Source organism: Oreochromis aureus, linkage group 15 (genome assembly GCF_013358895.1).
Source record: "Oreochromis aureus strain Israel breed Guangdong linkage group 15, ZZ_aureus, whole genome shotgun sequence".
Classification (NCBI taxonomy): domain Eukaryota; kingdom Metazoa; phylum Chordata; class Actinopteri; order Cichliformes; family Cichlidae; genus Oreochromis; species Oreochromis aureus.
The window spans coordinates 14018591-14040024 of NC_052956.1; the positions used below are offsets into that span (position 1 = coordinate 14018591).

General features: G+C 41.1%; 2 protein-coding genes across 2 annotated transcripts; one reads left to right on the top strand and one right to left on the bottom strand.

Annotated features, from left to right (window-relative positions):
- Window positions 1-773: 773 nt before the first annotated feature.
- Window positions 774-12252, bottom strand: ints7 (integrator complex subunit 7). The gene is made up of 20 exons (XM_031744757.2): window positions 12034-12252; window positions 11758-11887; window positions 10713-10859; window positions 10084-10221; window positions 9933-9979; window positions 9472-9671; window positions 9260-9382; window positions 9055-9172; window positions 8833-8967; window positions 8640-8737; window positions 7070-7309; window positions 6832-6969; window positions 6533-6739; window positions 6100-6294; window positions 5083-5186; window positions 4905-4973; window positions 3843-3975; window positions 2892-2990; window positions 2155-2340; window positions 774-1158 (listed from the first exon to the last, which is right to left on the bottom strand). The coding sequence occupies exons 1-20, from the start codon at window positions 12125-12127 to the stop codon at window positions 877-879; spliced, it is 2883 nt and encodes a 960-aa protein (XP_031600617.2). The 5' UTR covers window positions 12128-12252; the 3' UTR covers window positions 774-876.
- A 638-nt stretch (window positions 12253-12890) lies between these two features.
- On the top strand, window positions 12891-20793 carry dtl (denticleless E3 ubiquitin protein ligase homolog (Drosophila)). The gene is made up of 15 exons (XM_031744738.2): window positions 12891-13093; window positions 14831-14968; window positions 15061-15153; window positions 15234-15295; window positions 15488-15608; window positions 15701-15766; window positions 16589-16704; window positions 16798-16871; window positions 16971-17077; window positions 17169-17273; window positions 17744-17856; window positions 17978-18067; window positions 18233-18356; window positions 18537-19195; window positions 20027-20793. The coding sequence occupies exons 1-15, from the start codon at window positions 13042-13044 to the stop codon at window positions 20090-20092; spliced, it is 1986 nt and encodes a 661-aa protein (XP_031600598.2). The 5' UTR covers window positions 12891-13041; the 3' UTR covers window positions 20093-20793.
- The last annotated feature ends 641 nt before the right edge of the window (window positions 20794-21434 follow it).

A 21434-nucleotide genomic window follows, 5' to 3' on the forward strand; every position in this document is an offset into this window, starting at 1 on the left:
TTCTCACTTGATCATCTGACGCCTGCCAGTAGTCTGAGTGCGCAGACTCTGAAGTGCTGATGCTTGGTTTCAGTCTACGACCACAAAAATAAATAATAAATAAAAAATCTTATGACTACATCTGAAGTCATCTAGGCTCATTTCCAGTTAGTTTTTATGCTCACATTTTGGTGTGGATATTTTTGTTATTATTATTATTATTATTATTATTATTATTATCATTATTATTATTAACAGTCTTTGCCTTTTATTCTGTAGGATAGAAACAGCGTTATGGTACTTTAGGAACGCTGTGAACGCAAAATTAATAACATTATAAAAGTTTAAAATAATTATAGCTCACTTTTAGGTGCTTAAATGCTGATGAACATAACAGGAAAGTCAACTGAGGGGTATAAAGTAATTTAAAATGCTAAACTATCGAGAAAGCGTTAAATATGATCTTATAGACCAGTCATTTAGATAAATATGAGGCTGACAGCATAGATTGTAATGGTCGTCAGACGAAGATGCTCCGTTAATTACTATGGGCTGCCCCCTGTTGGCTGTCTGTGCAACTGCATGTATGTAGGACGCTAAATCCAAGGACATTTAGCATTAAACTATCCCAGAGAGGCTACTGCATGCATCAAATCCTATTTGAGAATATGGGAAACATTAAAAAGCTGTATTAAATTAGGCATTTTGATGTTATCCAGACAGCAAAAGATATAAAGATGAGCAGCCTTAAAATAGATGAGTTAAAAGAAAAAAAAGTTCAAAAGATACCACACTAAGTTATTATTTAAATCAATTTGGTATTTTAATCATTAAAAAAAATATGTACATATTTAATTTCTACAAGGTCAAGTGCAGAAGGTCAAACTGCAAGCACTACTAGAAGCGAGTGTATGTGCTCCTCTGTGGCGCGGGCTGAGCTCCTCCCTGCTGCAGCTGGTGACGGAGCTGCTGGGAGTACGGGTCCTCCAGAGACTTTACTGACACCGTCGTCTTGGGCCCTGTCTTCCACTCTATGCCGCTCTCATCCACCACCGAGGCCTCCACGGTGACGGTGTGGGTGCCCAGGATGGAGAAATTCAGCAGGAACTGGGTGCTGAAGTAGTCGTTGTGAGGCTCGACGCGCTGCTTGATCTCATTTGTTTTAGTATCTAGTGGAATCTGAAAGGGGAAAAAAAAACTGTTTAAAACATTTATACTGGTCAAACTGGTCTAATCTGTGCCATTTTAATCCATCTAAACTACGTTGTAGTTAGTTGTCCAGCTTTGGAGATCAGCTGAGAAGATCTGTGACCCTTCTTAAACGTAGTGAACTAGACAGCACCTCAGAAATCACAAGCTCATTATTCACAGCAACGCTAACGTCTATTAAGCCGCTTTGTTAGATACACGTTCTGCTGCTGAAAACATCCAATCAGCCAACCAGATAGCATCATCTCGATGCATTTAGGCATGCAGACGTCATCAAGACAACCTCTTTGAGTTCGAACTGAGCATCAGAGCATCAAAAGTTAAGGTTTATTTTTGCGCTTTTCGCCTTTATTTGAAAGTTGGGTAGTGTAGAGTAGACAGGAAAGAGGCGGGGAGAGAGCAGGGATAGACACAGCAAGGCGTCAGGGGTGGGACTCGCATGCAGAAGAGTATCTCTGACTGCACAACACAGTGAAGCAGATGGGCTGCAGCTGCAGAAGGCAGGAACAGGAAGCTGTGGCCACAATTCAGACAGGCTCATCAAAATCAATCTCTAGAAGCCTGGGAAAAAGTTGCCTGCTCTGATGAATCTCAGTTTCTGGTGTAACTTAAAAAACAAAAACAAAAAACCACTTGACTGTGTTAAACTGGGACTCATTTGCAATTATCTGTTATTATTACTATTGACAATAGTGGAAACCTGATCCTGCAACATATCATATGTGGCTGGATAGTGTTTGGGAAATCCATCTTTTAGAACCAATAACATGCTCTTTATGAGGACATGGAGACCTATTTTTATGATAATTAAACAACAAAGAGAGAGTTTACAAATCTGTGTTTAGCATTGTACTCTGTCATAACAATTGTAAAAGTGACAATGAAAATATGATTTGTGATGTCTAAGTTGTTTAAGTGTCAATACAAACTAAGTACATAAAAAAACACTTGACTGAGGCCACACACCTTGTAGTCAGGTCCCGTCTTGCTCTGAAGAACTGAGGTAACATTAAGACAGACTGACTGGATCTTCCTGAAGAGTCCTGGAGTTGAACCGTGCTGCACCACACCCTCCACCTTCAAGGTCAGCTGCTGAGTGTTCTGCACTGGGATTGGCTCGCTCGGTGTTCGCGGGGATGGTGAAAGGGCGAGCTGGAAAAAACACAACACATATAAACACATATAAACCTTCAGAGTACCAGAGGAAGAATGTCTTCCTTCCTCTGATGAACACCCACCCTTATCGACCAAAACAGCCAAGAGAGATGTACACGTTAAAATACTAATGTGACACTGTGGAAATGTCTCATGCGTTTCTCTTACAGCGGGCTATTTCCTGGACTATTTCTTGGCTCGACACACTGCTTTCCAAGAAGCACAGCCAAGAAACAGTCCAGCACATAATCCCCATAAAAACACAGCGAGGTGATTTTACACAATATGTGAATTAGTGCGCTTTAGAAGTGCTGGCAGGCAGATTTTACCTCGTTTCCAGTCTTTGTCCTGAGCTGAGCCTGCCGTCTCCCTGTATTAGCTACATATCTACTCCTAAGCGATATCAATCTTATAATCCAAGTGTGGGTAAGAAAGTGATTCATTTAATAAACAGCTAGCTTGGGGGGAAGACAGCCTGTGGTGACTGTGCCTTAGAATATGCATATCATTATTGTGCTTTTCTCTTTAAACCAACTAAAAACAGTTACCTTGATGCTGGTGGACTGCAGCTTTTGGAAGAAATATCTCTGGAAAGACAGCGGCACCTTCAGCAAAGCTATGACAGCATCACAGAGGCAGCTGGTGTGCTGAAAAAACAAGCAACACATTTTCATCATTTGCTGCCACTTCATTTTTGTCATTTACATTTTTTCCCCAACCTTAAAGCAACTGAGTGGGGTCATTTATGACCCTTGCTCTACCGTAATATGAAAGTTCTCCAATTTTTTTTTTTTTTTTTTTTTAAACCGGATTCATCTATCGGTGTGACAGGTTAACGGAAAGTTGTGTGAGGTAGTTTGCAACCCCCCAAAATTTGCTTTCTTTGCTTTTAACATTATAGATTTTGGTTGTTTGTCTTTCTGTGTTTATTTATGAGATGTTTAAAAAGAACAGTAAAAAGCATATCCTAGGGTTAAATAAGGTAACACAGACTCTTTGTCAGATCTACAGTATATGCAGACCATTTGTAGTCAGCCCCTGAGAACCCTTCTAATATTTTGGGGTTATATTTCTAATTATTGTAATGTTTTCAGTGTTTTCTACATATTCATCCATCCATCACCTCCCACTGATCCAACTCAGAGTTATGAAGACCGCCCTGTGACACACTCCAGTCTTTACCAAGGCTAACACAGAGATGGACAACCATTCACACCTACGGCTAATTTAGAATCACCAGTTAACCTAACAAGCATGTGTTTGTCTGTGGGAGGAAGCCGGAGTACCTGGAATGAAGCCACACACGAGTTTCTGCACAAACTGTGTGAAATATTACAAAACTGCAAACAAGATGTTTGTTTAGATTTTGTTAAAAAACAAAACAAAAAAAACAGTCACGGACTGACTAAAGAAACATAATTTCATCCACACAATTAACTCCTTTGTCTGTGGCATTAGTACCAGACCATCGACGATGAAGTACCGAGTGTTAATCTTACCAGATGTGAGACAGGAGGGTGTTTCTTGGTGAGGCTCTCCACTTCCTCCAGCACGTGGTTGAAGACCGACATCATCCGTCGCTCATATTCGCTCTCCGTCTGGACCGACCCCACAGTGCCGTACTCCTGAAAACTACATTACAGAAACAGATGGAAGACATGTCGGGGGAATTCACAGAAGGGATCTGTTGCTGCAAAGCACTTTCTCTACAGATCACTCGAGTACACGGTCCAGTGGAGGAGCTTTTGTAAAATAAAATAAGGTGCATTTACTTTTATTACACTGTCATGCATCTGTGTGCAGCTTATAAAGAGTTACCTCCATGTGTGATGCTGAAAGCTAATAAAATAAAACAAAAATATAGAGGAAAAATCCTTAGTTTTATATTTGTTAGTTTGGTAAAAAATTCTATTACAAATTGCCCGATGAGGCATCGATGGACATGTTATCTGATACTCAGTCTGTGAGTCTGCTGCTTTAATGCGGTGGTGTTTTTATTGCAATATATGTGCTGATTTTCATAAACCTAGTCTTTGACACATGTTTACATGCAACAATAGTTAAAAAGACTAAAACTAGCACTGAAACTCAAAAACTGAACTGAAACTAAACATTTTCAAACAACAGAAGATCTGGACTATTCTAGAAGATACACCTGTGGTATCGTTTTGAAAATCAACTTCCTTCTCGAGTGACCGCATTCACAAGATTTTCAGAAAACCTGATCGCTGAGATTCGAACTTGTTCGAGATTTTTCTAGATATGCCTATGGTATCAATTTGAAACTCCTACGTTGCCTCATTCTCGAGTTATCGCACTCATAAACTTGGGTATCCACGTTACCCAGCTGGCCAGCACAATAATGCCCCATCAGCCTTTTGTGGCTGAAACAAAACTAAACTGAAACAATAAACTCCAATCTGGAAACTAAAAGTGAAATACAGGTAAAAACTATTTAGAAAACACAAAACTATAGTAACTCCGGTACAGAAAAACTCAACACAATTTAAACTAGATCCATTCAAATCAAATTATTTGTTGACACTCAGAGCAGCCCTCACCTGGCAGCCTGTGGGTCCAGTATCAAAGCTTCAATTACATGGGAGACGAGCAAGCAGCTCTGCTGCTGTCTGGGCAAACGGTTAAAGAAAACTTAAGGACATAAGTAATGAGATGATATTTAAAAAAAAGAGAGAAGAAGGAAAGTATATAAGTATCATGATGTGCGTTTAAGGATACAACTCCACATTGCGAAGGGTCGCATAATCTGCATCAAACGACGACTGGTGTAAGTCAGCATAGCGAGCAGCAAGACTTCTGAACTCATCCATGCACACCTTCATCTGGAGAGAAGAGAAACACATCACAGCTTCACAACTATGAATGACTATGAATGACTCATTTCTGACTCTCATCATATTGAGCATTATTTTGTGACAGACAGGGATCTAATAAAAAGAATGTGGTCCTGAATTTTTTTAGGTCCAAATTTTTGCTAAAAAAATGTCAATAAGCTGGTCATTGCAAACACACAAAAATACAAATATATATACAAATATAAAATAAAGAGATTTGTTTGATTTACCATCTTATTTCCTTATCGGGATTCAACACAAGCAGCAGATGGCTGAGACCGACAATAATAATAATCAGGCCCATTTGGATGATTTAAATGAGAAGAAAAGTGATGTATATTGTTGTTACTGTCCACCTCTGGTTTACACAGTGACAGGACAAATCAACTATGAAGCAGCTAAAATTACAGCAAATAATTTAACAAATTTCTTGTAAACGCTTCTGTAACCTAACAGCACCCACTCGGTTACTTTCTGGCAGCTTGCACGCCTTTTATGCCACTATATTTATAGTCAGGACTTTCATTTTTTTTCCTAATATAGATTTGTAATTCATAGTTTAATATCTACTAATAAATTCTGCTTTATTCCTCTAGATAAAGCAAGGTAAATAAAATAATTATACTGGCTTTTTGTCGTCCAGTGAAAAGATACAAGTAAAACTCTGAACTACTGACCCGGAGGCCCAAAAGGGAAAACTATATTGAACACTGACCTTAAATCAAATTTGCCTCCTAATTAAAACCAAATACCTCTTCAGCATGATGAACAATCTGCTCCAGTTTGCTGGTGCATTAACAGAAAGCCTAAATAGTGACCTTCGACTGCTGTAACCACAAATTCAAAATAAGTAAATAAATAAAAGAGTCCACTCCTCTCAGGCCAAAGTTCAGCATGTCACCTGCATCGAGATGCGGCCACAGCGTTGCAGGTCATTGCCTGAAGTGAGGGCGATGGTGGTTGCGATGGCGGGAGGAGGGCTGGTTTTCAGACTGTTGCAGGTACAAATGAGCTGCGACAAAGCTTGCAGGGTGTCGATCCGGAGCTTAATGAACTCGCACTGGAATGTGAGCGGGCTCAGAGGAGTGCTGGCAGCCTGCAGGGAGGGATTAATCAGATAAATAAGGACACAGCAGTTAAATAGTGGCACGGGTTGAGTTGATCTAACAAGATTCTAGGTGAGTCACGTCATTAGCAGTTAGAGTTGCTTTGAAATCAGCTTTAATGGCACCCCTCTCCACACTGGCTATCAGCAGCTCTCAGCATCCTGTCACTGGTGATAGATAAACAGTATTAATGCTTTTTGACAAGCAGATGCCTGGCAGTTAACTGACTGTGAGGGAGGCGATGCCCTTTTGGTAGGAGCGCAAGGCTTCTGCGATGGCGCTCATGGCTCCACTGTAGTCCCCGTCCTCCACGTGACTCAGGCACTGCTCAGCCTGGGAGAACTCCTTCAGGCTGCTCAGCCAGAAGTAGAAGTGCTCTGAGGCCACACGAGTCCGCACACACTGGTACAGCTCGCTGGAGAACTCGTGGCATCCCTGCAGGTGAACGATAAGAAAATAATCATCTTGCCGGAGATCCGAGGCACTTCGTGGGTGCTTGCAACACCATTTTGATTCAAAGATCTCACCATGCGCGAGGCTTGCCGTGCAATGCGATACACCGTCCAGCCGTTAGCAACGTTCTCCAGCTGCTGTTTGATGACAGTCTTCACTTCGGCTGACAGAGACGACTGGCTTGCAACAAAAATCACTGTTGCCAAGGAAACCTGCAGCAGTGACAGTAGGGGGGGATGAGTGTGAAACTCTAGAAATCGGTGATATGTAAAGGCAGTAAAACAAGGAAGTAAACCCTTGCACATCTCTCACCAGAAGCTCCTGCTGCTTATCGGTGGACGAGTGACTGGCCACCCGGTAGAGATCAACCAGATCCCCCAGCATACCGTCCCCCAGCACAGGCAGGTGGGTGGCGATGGCCGCTAGGGCGTGACACATGAGAACACGAGAGGAGTCGCAGGACAAGTGGAGCTGGCCGAGCAGGAACTCCACCGCAGACTGGCTGAGATGGGGTCGACTTTTCAGCAGCTTAACCAATGAGGTGAGAGCTGTCTAAAGTTGAAAACAAGAAAATGCAGAGATGGGTGTTACTACAGCAAAATTTAGGTAAGGGTTGGCTGATGAGCTGATTGTAAGGAGAGGTATGGAGATACGCTCCCAAAATAATTCTGACCTCATTTGCAAAGTTTGTCCAGCTGGTATTAAAACATTTCTTTATTCTCTATTATAAATATACTAATACAAAGATGGATCCTCATATCAAACAAGACCAAAGCCTCAAATAATAAAGCCAAAGTACATACAAGTTATCCCTGTGAGCCAAAAGCTCAGGCTTCAGATTGCTCAGTTTCTGACAGTTTTTCTACTCTTGGCTCTGTATGATGTAACCGAAAATGAATATCCTTTAAAAGTTATCTCACACTGCTATGGCTGTAAGGAAAGCAGACACACCCACCTGCTTTTTAAACCTTCTGATATGCGCCCAATCAGAAGAAACTGAGAGCCTCACATTTTCAATACAAGGCTTAAGCTTTGCTTCACCGTAAATAGCTGGAAAACCCCAAAACAAATTTGGTTACCAGACCTCTGAATCTGACCCATCTACCAAGTCAACTGTTTTGTTTTAATTTGCATAAGCCTACACAGTCCTACAGTTCACCAGTGACCTCCTGACAACCATCTGTCGCTAGGGAAAAAATGTGTATTTGTCAAACAACTGTAAAAAACAAACCTCCTTGTGATTGCTTTGGTTGCTAGCGTACTGCTATAGAAGTACTTTGACAGACTTGTCTACACCCACCGTCCACCTGATTTCCGAGCTGTAGTGAAGCTGTGAAAAGCATAATGTAAATTGGAAACAAGGAGCATTTGTCTTCAAAGTAAAAGCTGCGTCTGTTGCAACATGTTGGCTACAGTGCTGAGGCACAACTTTTACTTTAAAGCAAAACTTCTCCATTTCCAGTTTGTGTCACACTTTTTAAAGTTCTAGTACTATTTGGCTAATAGTTAACGAGTATTTAACGAGTTAACGAGTAGCTGGCGTTACACATTTCTGTCAGACAAATCCCTGAGCCATGTACGCATGAGAAACTTCAATTGGTCCAGTGAGCAGGGCAGGAGTACAACGAACCTGTAACTGTAATTTTTTTTTAACTCCACTTCACTCTTAAAAGTCCAGCCAAACCAGTACACTGACATGGCTGAACAGTAGTCTAACTTAAAAGGTAAATTTTAGGTTAGAGAACACAATGTCACTGAGAAGCTAAGAGTGCAACGAATTCGTAATGTGTCAATTTTCCATATTTAAATTAAAATATATTGTGGTACTTTTTCAGATGTTTTATAATGTAAACTCTGCCTCCTTGGGGGTCTAATGTCTTACTTTCAGTGTGGCTTGTGCACTGGGGCTGTTATCCTGACTGCACAGCATCAGAAGGGACTCCACTCCCAAAACTGTGTCCTGCTCCAGCTGTACTATATCTGATGAGGGGGAAATACACACAACAACAAATATTACCACACTGATTAAGAATTAAAAGCATCCCCCAAATAGGTTATTGCCCAGTTTAACTAACCTTTCTCCGGACAGGAAATGGCAATGTTGGTCAGCACTATGACCCCGTGAGCTGCTACTGCCAGGTTGCTGTGGTAACAGCATTCCTGTGCCAATTTAACCAGGTCAGTGAGCCGGGGTGGAACCAAAGAGCCACCTGAGAAGAAAAGTTTTAGAGAATGCAGATCAGTTCAGAGTGGCATTCTTTGTTTCCTAAATGCAGTGATTTAAGCATAAACATTACCTCCCACATTACTAAAATACTGTTTGATTGCAATAGTTCCAGAGAGGGTGGAGAGAACGGCCAACATCCCCAGCTTCAAACTGTTGTAGGGGATAGTCAAAGCACACTCGCACAGCATCTGCAGAGATAAAAGCTGTTAGATTGCAGACCGATTTTAAACATCACAACAACCCTACAGGGCAACTGTTGCCATCTGGGGCTCTACCTGAGTGTTTTCTCTTATCCACAGGTGAGGAGCCTTTTTAGCCAGGAGCTTTAAATCGTTAACTGCAAGTCTCTTCACAGCTTTTCTCGGATCATCTTTTAGGTACTGAAGGAGGAGCTGCAGCTGCAGACAGATTAGGAACCAAATCAGAGGTGCACCACAACAAACTAAAAGAAATGACACATTGCTGTGTGCGAGCAAGTTGGGTCTACCTGCTTGGGGATATCTATGAGGGAAGAGGCGGCCAGCTGGGTGAAAGTATGCAGGGAGACAATGACCATGGGGGTGGAAGGATAAGAGTTCACCAGATGCTGTAAAAGCTCTCTGCTGCTGGACGCCAGGCTGGCATCATGATGCATGTGCTGCAGCATGGGGATCAACTTCAGCTTCAGTTCCACAGGAGTGTCTAAACCTGAGGTGGAAGAAAAGACCAATACAAACATTATGTAAAAGATGCAGTGCACGTGACAAATGTTTTCTTTGGGTTCAGCAAAATGTGTATTTGCAGTGTTTTGTGTTTCTTTTTCTCCGTGATTTCAAAATGAAAAAAAGAATAATTTTAATGGCTGTACTCAGTTTAGTGTGACAATTAAAAATAAAAGACATCAGTGATAATGAAGCTTTGAACCACGACAGCTCTCGTTTATCTTCACGTCAAGAATAAAGATCTTACCTTGAATCATCTCACTAACTTTGTTGCAAATTCCAGCTGCAAAGTCTCTGAAAATAAAAAATAAAAAATAATTAAAAAGCCACACAACAATAAAATCATCTAAAACATCATCCCATACATCAGAGCTCACTTTTAGTCATTGTTTCCTTACTTTGACTGTGCAGAGAAGCTTGCAGCAGCAAAGATGGCTGCCTCGACTTCCACATTGTCATGAGAGTCCAGGCTTTGGCGAATAGTGTGGTGGGCATTCTTCCTCTCTGGGATGATGGAGGCCAAACTACCAAGCATCCTGAACACATAAGACAGCAGGAATTTTCTTTTTAAAAATCTGAGATGACTGAAAAGATGGTACACAACAAAACTGAAGAAGAGAGTGCAGACAGGGTGGAGTGGATGGAGACTAGTATTGGGGTGATTTGTGACAGAAGGATAACAGCAAGAGTGAAGCAGAAGTTTTGCAAGATGTTAGTGAGATCTGCTAACATGTATGATGAAGATGTTACGATTCTTACAGAGAATGCAAAGGATAGGAAAGAAGGGACAGCTCAGGTTGGGCATATTGGAGTAAAAGTTAGAGAGGCAAGGCTGAGATGTTTTGGACATGTGCAGAGGAATGACACTGGATACACTGCACAAAAGATGCCAAAGCCAGGCAAAAAGGCCACAAAGGAGGTTTGTAGATGTAGTGAAGGAGGACATGCAGAGGGTTGACAGAAGAGTGTGCTAGGGATAGGGTCAGATGCGCCACTTGTGTTTTTAATCATCATTTCACATTATTACCTCAGAGTGATGGCTCTGGCCACAGGGTCATTACTGTGGATGACTGAAAACACCCGTTTCACAAACTCATCCACATTGAGAATCTTCTCCAAATGTTTCTCACTCTGTTGAGTCACTTTGAGTACACAGAGACGCAGAAAGTTGTTACTGGAAAAGAGAAATAAGATGTTTGTGGCACAGTAAAAAAGCTCATCTTTAACTTCTCGCACCTTCTAAATACATCTTACCAACTTCAAAAACATTCTATTAAAAAGTGCATAAGATGCGCACATTTATTTATTTAGGCACTTTTGAATAAAATTAAAGTTTGAAAAATCCACTTAAGTAAGAATAGTTCTTATTCTTTCTTAAAGTGAAATAAATTCACTTTTTCCCCAAATCCTCTTATTTGGAACCTTCTCTCTCTCTTTTCCGTCAACTTTTTCCTTTCTTTTTTTCATGAAGAATAATTATAGTTTTTTTTATTTTTAAAACCTTCCTCACACCAACATTTTTTCCTCTGTACTTACATCTATTCATACTTTTCTTAATTTTTTTTTTATTTTCTAAAGTAAAATAAAATACACAGATAGTCCCTGAATATCTCACTACAGTTCAAACACAACACAATAACACATTAACAGGCCTGCCCTCAATGATCAGTTTACTGGGTATGCTTAGTTTAAAGTATCTTGTACTTTTAAAGATTGATAAACATCAGGTTCATTAGAGACATCAAAGACACGCAATTATTCATTAAATATAAGAAGAAAATCTATTATCTGTTATTTTTTGGTGTTTCAGAGTTTGTTTATTTTATTTTTGCATTAGCTTGGGAGTGATTATGTGAACTACATGAGTGTGCGAATAGTGTTTACATTTTCTTTTGACGGCTTAGGCTTGTGGTTAAACTGTACGCTCAATTACTTAGAGATGTTATTAAAATTTTCTCTACACTCTGAAATGCATTGGGATGCCTGTATTAGATTCAGCTATAAAGAAAGTGTGAAACAACTGTCAGTAAAGTAGCCTTTAACAAATAAATGATCATCTAAAGCAATCATACCCGAGCCTGAAGATGTCTGCTAGTTTTAAAAATGCAGAGTTGATGAGGATGGGAAATGGGTACTTCTGGAAGAGTTTGGGGAACAAAACCACAGCCTCACACTGCTCACCGAGCTTCCCCGACCGCAACCCTGAAAATAAAGTGGAATTGCTCCAGTCACAACAAAGCAGGAAGCTTCCATCACTAACACTTAACACATTACGAGGAAACGACACACCGGATCAGAACACAATCAATGAACCATATGCTAAGTCTTTAGCCAGCGAGCGAACACACCTTTGTCCAGCTCCATGAGAGCGGAGTTAGCGTCGAGCTCCTGTTCGCCATAACAAGCCTCTGACAGGAATGAGCGTGCGGTGGAGAGCGACATTACTGTGCAGTTTTTACCCCTTAAAAGAAGATACACTCATGAGATATTAGCATTTCACTGTTCAGGCGGTATTCAGGAAAACACTGAGGATACAGAGACAGAACATCCGGTCTGGAGATTGACTTTCACAATAAAACACCAGTTGTCATGGTCGCGAGCTACCAAGCTGTTTTAGGGACTATTTATAAAATAGATTTAAGTTAAATATCTACGTGAAATATGTATTAGTATATTATTCTAGTATCACCTTAGCATCAAATGATAGATTATGGATGAATCGGTAACACCATAATACTCTAAATAACAACAGTTACATTGGAGATATCATAGTCATGGTGACTTTTAAACCTTTGTTACTTTAGTGCTTGTGTTGAAAAGAACATTTTTACTTGTGATTTTCATAACTTTTGTTGCAGTCACAGATATTCATTTTCTAGTTCAACACTGCGCACAACCTGAAATTGTGTGTTGTCACACATACTTGCACCACTAAATGCACCATATACATGCAGCATTCGTTTGGCAGTGGTTGTATACAACAAAGTGTATTTACTAAACTAACAACTGTCTAACAGGATAAACATACTATGCAAAGAGGGGCTAGTTATTAGTTTAATCGTTTTAAAAAATATTTATTTATGCTGAAGGGGCGTCTCCTTCTCCAGTTATGGTGGGAAACTTTACAAAGAAAGCGGAAGCAGAAGCGCTCCTGCCCAGGAAGTCGCCGTTTCCACCAATGGTTGCGCGTAACGCAAGTTTAGCGGGGAATTCAGTCCTTCTGCTCGGACGATCTATTCGCGGGAAACAGTGTCCCGGCATCGGTAGGGAAAGCGGACCACCAGTAGCTAAACATCGAGGAAAACGTTACGTTTTTATACAAAAGCCTTAGGATCGAGTTGTGCTGCAGTGCAGGGATGCTTTTCCGCTCAGTGGTGGACAGAGGAGTGGGCAGACGGAGGCAGAATGGTGAGACAGGGATGGGTTTTTGGGGAGATCTGGGTTATCTGCACGGCCATGGCTGGGCTTTAGCTAGTCTACCATGGAAGATAATGCAGTCTAACATCTCTGCTTTATGTTTGGAGGAGTCATGCTGCCAGGAGGGCTCCTAGAGTATCATTTGCACTTGCTTTTCTTTTGCGTTCAGTGTGGACTTTAACGTTTAACTCTTCTTTCTTCGTGAATGTCTTTGTCGGGCTGTTCCGACTCCAACGGGTGGTAGATCAACAATATGTCCTGCCTTATACCTGTAGTACATATTAGGACAGTTTCTCACATTTTGATTGGCTTTGGTTTATACAACTCAAGAGCAAGTGAGAAGATGAGCGTGCCGATCTATGCTCGTAGGTCACTTTATTAGGTACACCTGGCTAGCACTGGGTTGGACCCTCTTTTGTCTTCCATGCGTAGATTCAACAAGTTGGTTGAAGCGTCCCTCAGATATTTTGATCCATATTGACGTGATGGCATCACACGGTTTCTGCATATTTGTCGACTGTACATCAACGATGCAATGTCCTGTTTTACCACATCCCAATGGCTTGAGATCTGGCGTCTGTGGAGGCCATTTGAGTACAGTGTGCTCATCGTCATGTTCAAGAAACCAGTCTGAGAGGAAGTGAGCTCCGTGACATGGTGTTATCCTGCTGAAAGCAGCCATTACAGCCATTAGACAAGGGTGTCACGTAGTAAAGGGTCACGTATAAATTGAAGTAGGCCAAGCTACTGCAGACTACCAGACTAATGGAAAGTGGGAAGATGTTTGAGTATATTATGGAAATTTTAAGGATATATTATGAGCCTCACTGTTACCAGTCTAAATTCATTACACATACAGGTGATTATAGTAAATGGTCCCAAAAGAAAAAAACCTCAAAATCTTCTGGTAATTCAAAGAATACATCCTATTTTTTCCTGTTAAATAAAATAGGAACTTGCCCATTGATTCGTTTATAATGAAAACCCAGCTAATTTTCTGTTTTTTATTCATTTATTTTATTTTTAATGGTGTCTAGTACTTACTTTGGTACAGTATAGCAGGTCAGGGGTGATTTGTTTGTTACTAAGAAGGCTGTAAAAATGACAATGAGTCAAATCTCTGGACCGTCAGTTTGGACTCTCGTGGCGTGATCGGTTCACAAGTACAAACCGAAAATCCACATTTATGCATTCTTTGACATTTTTACACGGGCCGGTTGTGGCCCCTGGGCTGTATGTTTGACACCCCTGCATTAGAAGATCGGTACACCGTGTTCATAAAAGATGGTCAGCAACAACAACATGATACTCAGTTGGTACTCAGTGTGCCAAGAAAATACCCCCCACGTCATTACACCACCAGCAGCCTGAACTGTCGATACAAGGCAGGATGGATCCATGCTTTCATGCTGTTTACATCAAATTCTGAACTTATTATCCAAACATCACAGCAGAAATCGAGACTTTTCAGACTAGACAATGTTTTTCCAGTGTTCTGTTGTCCAATTTTGTTGATCCAGTGTGAATAGCAGCCTCAGGATCCTGTTCTTGGCCTACAGGAGCGGCAGCTGGTGTAGTCTTCTTCTGCAATATTTGAGTTAAAGTTGCCTTAATATCATCTCAAAGCAGTATGATGATTGTCCACTTAAATGTGCAATGATTTTTCTGTTAGTTTTACTGCTGTGTCTCATTGATTTCCCTCCTCTGACCATGCATCATTCTCTTCAGCTCTCCCTGCAGATCCCTGGTCCAGGTACCCTCTGAGCTCCCTGCTTGAAGGCTACCGATGTGTCCGACATGATGAACATATCTCCTATGGGAACTTTGGTGACTCTGTGCCACCGTTTGGATTAGCTTTCTCCTCTGGTAATTCATTTGTGCTTATCATTGTGAGTGCAAGGACCTGTTATCATTAATCTGTCTAACTGCAGTGTCTCGTTTCTCCTGTTTGTTTTCAGCCAGGGACCAGCAGAACATCCTCGCAGTAGCTAATGAAGAAGGCATTGTTAGGTTCTACAACACAGAGAGCCGTAAATATCCACTTCTTAAAGGTATTCTTTTGACTTGTGTTCATAATTGTCATGTCATGTATTTTGAAATGTCGGTGGCTAAATGTGTGTGAACCTTGCAGCATGGCTGGCTCATGAGAATGCTGTCTTTGATATCGCCTGGATGCCAGGGGAGGCTCAGTTAGTAAGTGCAAATTTATTCTGTCTAGTCAGAGAATTGCAGAAAGTCATATCTTTATGCGTCACCCTCAAATGCATGACTCATGTAATTCCATCTACCTTACTAATTTTTCTTTTTGTTCTTTATTTTGTTGGAACTCATTAAAAACTCTGAAGCCTTTTCTTATTATGCTTTGGTCATCTGTGATCTCTTCAGGTAACTGCTGCGGGTGACCAGATGGCCAGGCTCTGGGATGTGAAGTCTGGAGAGTTGTTAGGCAGCTTCAAGGGCCACCTCTGCAGTCTTAAGTCTGTTGCATTCGCACCAGAGGAGAAAGGTATACCTTTTACTGAGCTAACACCGTGTTGGTTGTGCATTGATGATATATTGTTGTATCATGTGATTAATACATTTTCTTTTGTCACACAGCTGTGTTTTCCACTGGAGCCAGAGATGGAAATATTATGGTCTGGGACATGAGGTGCAGCAAAAAAGGTGTTGATCAGAACAATAATAGTGAATTTAGCAATAAATTTTAAATCATATCTTTAGCCACTTTGTTACTAGCAGCCTGTAGCAAAAACACTTAATTTTTTCCTGTTTCTTTAGTTGAATTTATGAAAAATGCCACGACCACTCAGTTTGAAAGGCATAAAATAGTACTTTTGCACCACCAAGGTGTTTCCCAAAGAACCATTAGCCTGAAAACCTGGGTGTATTTTGGCATTGTGTGCAGTGTGTCCTTCAAAGAAAGCCCTTTAGTTGATCCATCTGCTGTTAACTGAAGCCTCATCAACATCAGTCTCAGGCTGTTCTTAAGAAAGGGAGCAGGGAGAAAAGTCTGGGGTATGCTAACTCACACAAAAACTGGACTGAAAATCAGTAACTGTTAAACAGACTCGTTCTTATAAAGCGCATTTCTACTCTGAGCACTCAAAGCACTTTTGTGCAACTTGCCTCATTTACTCATTTACACCTATTCATACAAGCACTTTTTTTCTATGCCTTTCCCATGTAAATGCTTTCTATCTAACATTCACACACATTTATACTCCAATAGATGCATCGGAGAGCAATGCAGGATTAGTATCTCGCCTGATGATATTTGGCATGCAGACTGGAGCAGCCAGGGATCGAACCCCCAACCTTGTGATTAATGTCCTTCAAGAAGTCTAGAGAACTATTCCTGAAGACTACTTAAAGAAATGACAAGAAAGCTTCCCGAATAGAGTTAGACTATGTTGAAGAATAAAGGTGGTCATACCAAATAGTGACTTTCATATGAATGCTTTAATCAAACTTGTGTCTTTCCCTCAGATGGTTTCTACAGACAGGTGAACCAGATCAGCGGAGCTCACAACAAAGCAGAGACAAACCCTCCCTCTAAAACGAAGAAGAGACGGGGCGGCATGCGCGGCATGGCTCCGAGCGTGGTGAGTTTTCTCGACAATCAGCTGTTTAATGGAATGAAAAGAGCGATGCTGCAAATGGAAATCTAATCTTTAGCTACTCCATCTTATTTGCAGGACTCCCAGCAGAGTGTTACAGTGGTTTTGTTTAGGGATCAGCACACCCTCATCTCTTCAGGAGCTGTTGACGGGTAAGAAAAGAAAGGCTTCTTGTCACCTTTTACACATCTGTAAGAGTCTTTACCAGACATTCTCAGTCATTTTTTGTCTCCGTCAATTCCCCTTATCAGATTAATCAAGATGTGGGATTTGAGGAAGAACTACACTGCACACCGTCATGATCCTGTACCCCTGCAGACATATCCGTATCCAGGTTCTTGCACGCGGACACGACTGGGTTAGTTCCCTAACATGCCGAGCATCACCTTTACCTGAAATGGTGCAAATAACCCACAAATAACCCAGCTGTCTTTTTGCACGTGCTGCAGGATATTCCGGACTCGCTCTGGACTCCTCGAGAGCCAACGTGATGTGTAACTGCACAGACGACAGCATCTATATGTTCAATGTCTGCGGAATAAAAACGACACCAGGTAAAGAAGCTCCTCACTCTGGCTCAACAGTGTGTGTATATGCACTAGAATAGGTATTTTTTCTGGTCACCCATTCATCACTAGATGGGGCTAATGCACTTTGTTATAGGGAACAAAGCATCCAGCAGCAGAAGCCTCTTGATGCAAATAAAAGCCGTAGATGCTTTGTTTTCTAGTGTTACATGTTAAAGTCTGATCTGAAGTTCTGAATAGCAGTGGGTTAGGTGGTGTTTGACAGTTTGCAATACAGGAAGCCATTCAAGATGCATCATGACAGTTTTTTAATGGAAACGAAAGAGGAAAGCGTCACTAAATGTACAGAAACTAGAGGAAAGTTCAGCATTTGTCTTTTTATTGTTATATACACAGTACTTTAGATTTTATTCTTTTATTTGATTGTCCTTAGGCTTGTTTGTTCTCTGATCTTCGTGAATATTTTGCCATTTTAAAGAATTATGTTTCATCCACAGTGGCAGTTTTCAGCGGTCACCAGAACTCCTCGTTTTATGTAAAGTCCAGCGTTAGCCCAGATGACCAGTTCTTGGCCAGCGGCTCAAGTGACAACCACACTTACATTTGGAAGGTGCGTTATTGGCTATATTTTACCTGACGTAATAAAAATTGCTTAATTTTACTTTGGGGTTTTTTTTGTTGTTGAGGAACTGCGAATTTAAGGTTTTTGAACATTTTTTGTTACATTGCAGATCTCCAATCCTGAACTTCCTCCCATGACGCTTCAAGGTCATAGTGAGGAAGTGACGTCTGTTGCATGGTGTCCAACAGATTTCACCAAGGTAAGACATAAGTGGTTATACAAGTATGAACACTGCTGTGAATTGGAGGAGTTTTAATGAGCCGAGAAGCACCTGAACCAGCTGCACTTTGCTGGAAGATGCGGGGCGCTCTGACTTTATTCGATTTAATGAGCTTCTGTATAAAGCCCTCTGCTCTGTTGGCAGATTGCTTCCTGTTCCGATGACCACACTGTGCGCATCTGGCGACTTCACCGAGAAAATGATGAAGTACAGTCATCATTAGGAGAGGCTAACCTAATAGGCCGTGCACGTCCTAAGATTCTCCCAAGTAAGTGCTTCACCTACAATGTATTCTTGTGAATAACTACCATACTGTCATAAAACCATAGAGGTTTCACTTACATTATGTGCATGTGAATTTGTGCTTCATCATAAATCACTGCTGTCCTGCAATTAAATACAAAACATGATCACATCTGGACTCAAACTACTCTATTCTGCTACTAAGGGCCTTCCATACCAGCTGAGACAACCCCTGCCAAGCCCCAGAGGAGAGTGAGCCTTGGTGGCATAGCCTCACCTCAGCCTGCAGCCTGTGCTCCCAGTGGAGCCGCCCTGCCCCTTTCTTCCAGCACCACTACACCCAACCGCTCACAGGACTCTAAAACTGCAGCTGTTCGCCACAGAACTCCACCCACTATCAAACAGTGGTTGTCCCCAAGCAGCAGATCTTCCGAACAGGTTGGCTCTCCAGCCCATCGGGTGCTGAGCCAGTCTCCCCAGAGCTCGGCAAGCAGCACACCCCCCACAGAACGACGGGCCAAACGCAGGCTGGAAACCGGTGACGGTTCGTCTTCAAACTGTGAGGGCACTGAGCAGTGCGACTGCGTTACTGAACTCTCCCCTGCAGCCAAGAGGAGCCGGACCCTCTCTGGTGTTTGCTGCCCAGCTCAGGAGAGCCCAGCACAAACAGACTGCCACACAGAGGACAACAATGCGGCTTCATCCAGACAGACCGACAAGGAGAACTGCTCTCCCAGAGGAGTGAACTGGCTGTCAGTGATGAGCCAGAAGCTGAGGAAAGGTCAAAGAAGCCCTAGAAGTCCCAAAGGTGCCAGAAGTCCCAGTGCTGCTAAGAAACAAGAAAGCAAGACACCAGCATCACCAGTAAGTATAAAACTCACAGGTTTGGGAGTGGATTAACATTCATCTTTTCTCATCTGAAATTATCCTCAGGTTTGGTGCTGTGATGCAAGGGTGGTGTTATATGTAGTTCAGTTATACTGAAACACAACTGGCAGCTGATGAGGTGGAGATTTTAAACTGCAGCTGCCCATCAGCCACCTACAGACGCTGCTTGTTTCCACCTTCTGCTACAGCTGCTGTAGATGGTGGAGTCAAAGCCAGATATGATGCCATTTCTTAAATGATTCAAGGAGCTTTTCAGTAAAATATTCTTTCAGGAAAAGGAACTCGTATCAGCACAGACAGCAGAAGTGTCAAAAATAAGGTCCGGGGGCAAAAATCGGCCCAGCACAGACTCCTGTCAGGCAACACCGAAAGGCTTTAAAAAGTGAATGAGTGCATGGATTTTAAACTCTTATCTGTATTTTCATAGGTTTTAAAGCTTTTCCTATTGATAAAGAGCTCCCCTGTAGCAATTAGTACTAAATCAAAGTAGTTAAGTAATAGAAAAACAATTGAAGACCTGTTTTTTTTTAAATATGTTTATTCCATAGAAAAACGGCAACGCAATGGTCATTTTTCTTAGTCTTAAAGACAGGGATTAAATATTTAGTTAAATGTCTTTCACTGGTCAAGCCCATCAAAGTGGGCTGTATGTAGCACACGATGTAAAATGAGTTTGATATTCCTTACATACTGTAGGCATTGGCACTGATATGTCTGGGTGGATTATATTTTTATTACATGTTGTATCCATGCATGTTGTTTTAGCTTTTAAGATGATCCTTTGTTTTTTTCATTTATGTTTTCCAGAATGTGTGCACCCCTCCAGCCATGAAGAAAATCTCCATGTATTTTACAAAAAGGCCGCTGGATTGACGTGGTTGTACCAAGCTTGGTGCTTTTCTTTAAGAGGGTTTTATTCAAGGTGGTTTTTTTAGTGGGACCCAAAAACTATAAGCCTGTCAAGATTACTGAAATCAGAAGAGATCAGTCACTGAACATTTGATGGTGTGGATTTGACATCCAGGGACTGCTTTCCATTTTATTTAAATATGTTCTTTTTTTTTTTTTTTTTTTTTTTTTTTTGCCTCCTACAGAATTTTCTTGTGCTGTGCAGAATTTCTGGCTGGCGACTAAAGTTACAAATATGACTATTTCTAGAGATGCTTCAGCATTAAATTGGAGAGTCCACATTTAAAAGGCTGATTAGATTTTAAAAAGTTGATCCTCAAGTGCAGAGAAAAGCATTCGTTCACAGAACAATTTAAAATCTCATTTAAAAATAATCAAGTTACTTGGTTCATATTGTTAAACCTTTTTATGAACCGCACTGTAAGCGGCTCACAGATCAGCTCTATAACATTTGTAAGCCAGCCATCTAAGTCACGTGTTTTCCGTGTATGAGTTTGCTCATTCATATCGGAGTTGCACACGTGGTTTGCAATATATTTTTTCCTTACTGAGCAAATTTTTTGACTTGTTTATATGTACAGAAGAACCAATGAATGATGCTTGATTTATTTGTATTTAATTGATAAATCTAGCTGTAGTCAAATGTTATTAAACAGTTTTCTGTCTGTGTGTGTGTATTTGTGTGTATGTGAGGGACAGAGAGGGTCTGATGGGGGAGTGGTGAGAGTTTTAGTCGAGGTAATTAAAAGAGAAAATCTAAAGACCGAAAAACATTCAAACCTAAAAAATTAAATCTCTATCATCTCACACTTTTCTTTAGTTCCCTGCAGATTCGTGTAATTAGTAGTGATTTGTGAGATTAGTGGTTTATAGCTATTTTGTTTAATTTGGACAGTCTTCTGCCCCAGAGAGGCAGAAGGGTTTTTTTTAACATGTATGTGTGATAGTAACTTATTATAGCAGCTCTGGTAAAACAGCAGCTGTGCTAAAGGCTTTCAGCGAAGTGACTTCCTCTGATTATAAATGCAGCTGCTTGTCAAAGTTGATTTTAAACAAACTGTATACAGTTTATATGATTTTTTATATATCGATGCATCAGTGAGCAATAAGCATGTTGAACTGAAGAGTACAAAAACCCAACATAAAAAAAAAAATAGGTGAGAGAATGATGGTAAGTTATTAAACTTTAAAAAGATGGTATACTGGTATTTGATGGTAGTTAAATAAATTTCAGTCTCTCAGATCACTTTAGAGGAATTTTTGCACGCTCTTCTTAACTGTGTCACTTCAGTTCATCGAGGTTTGT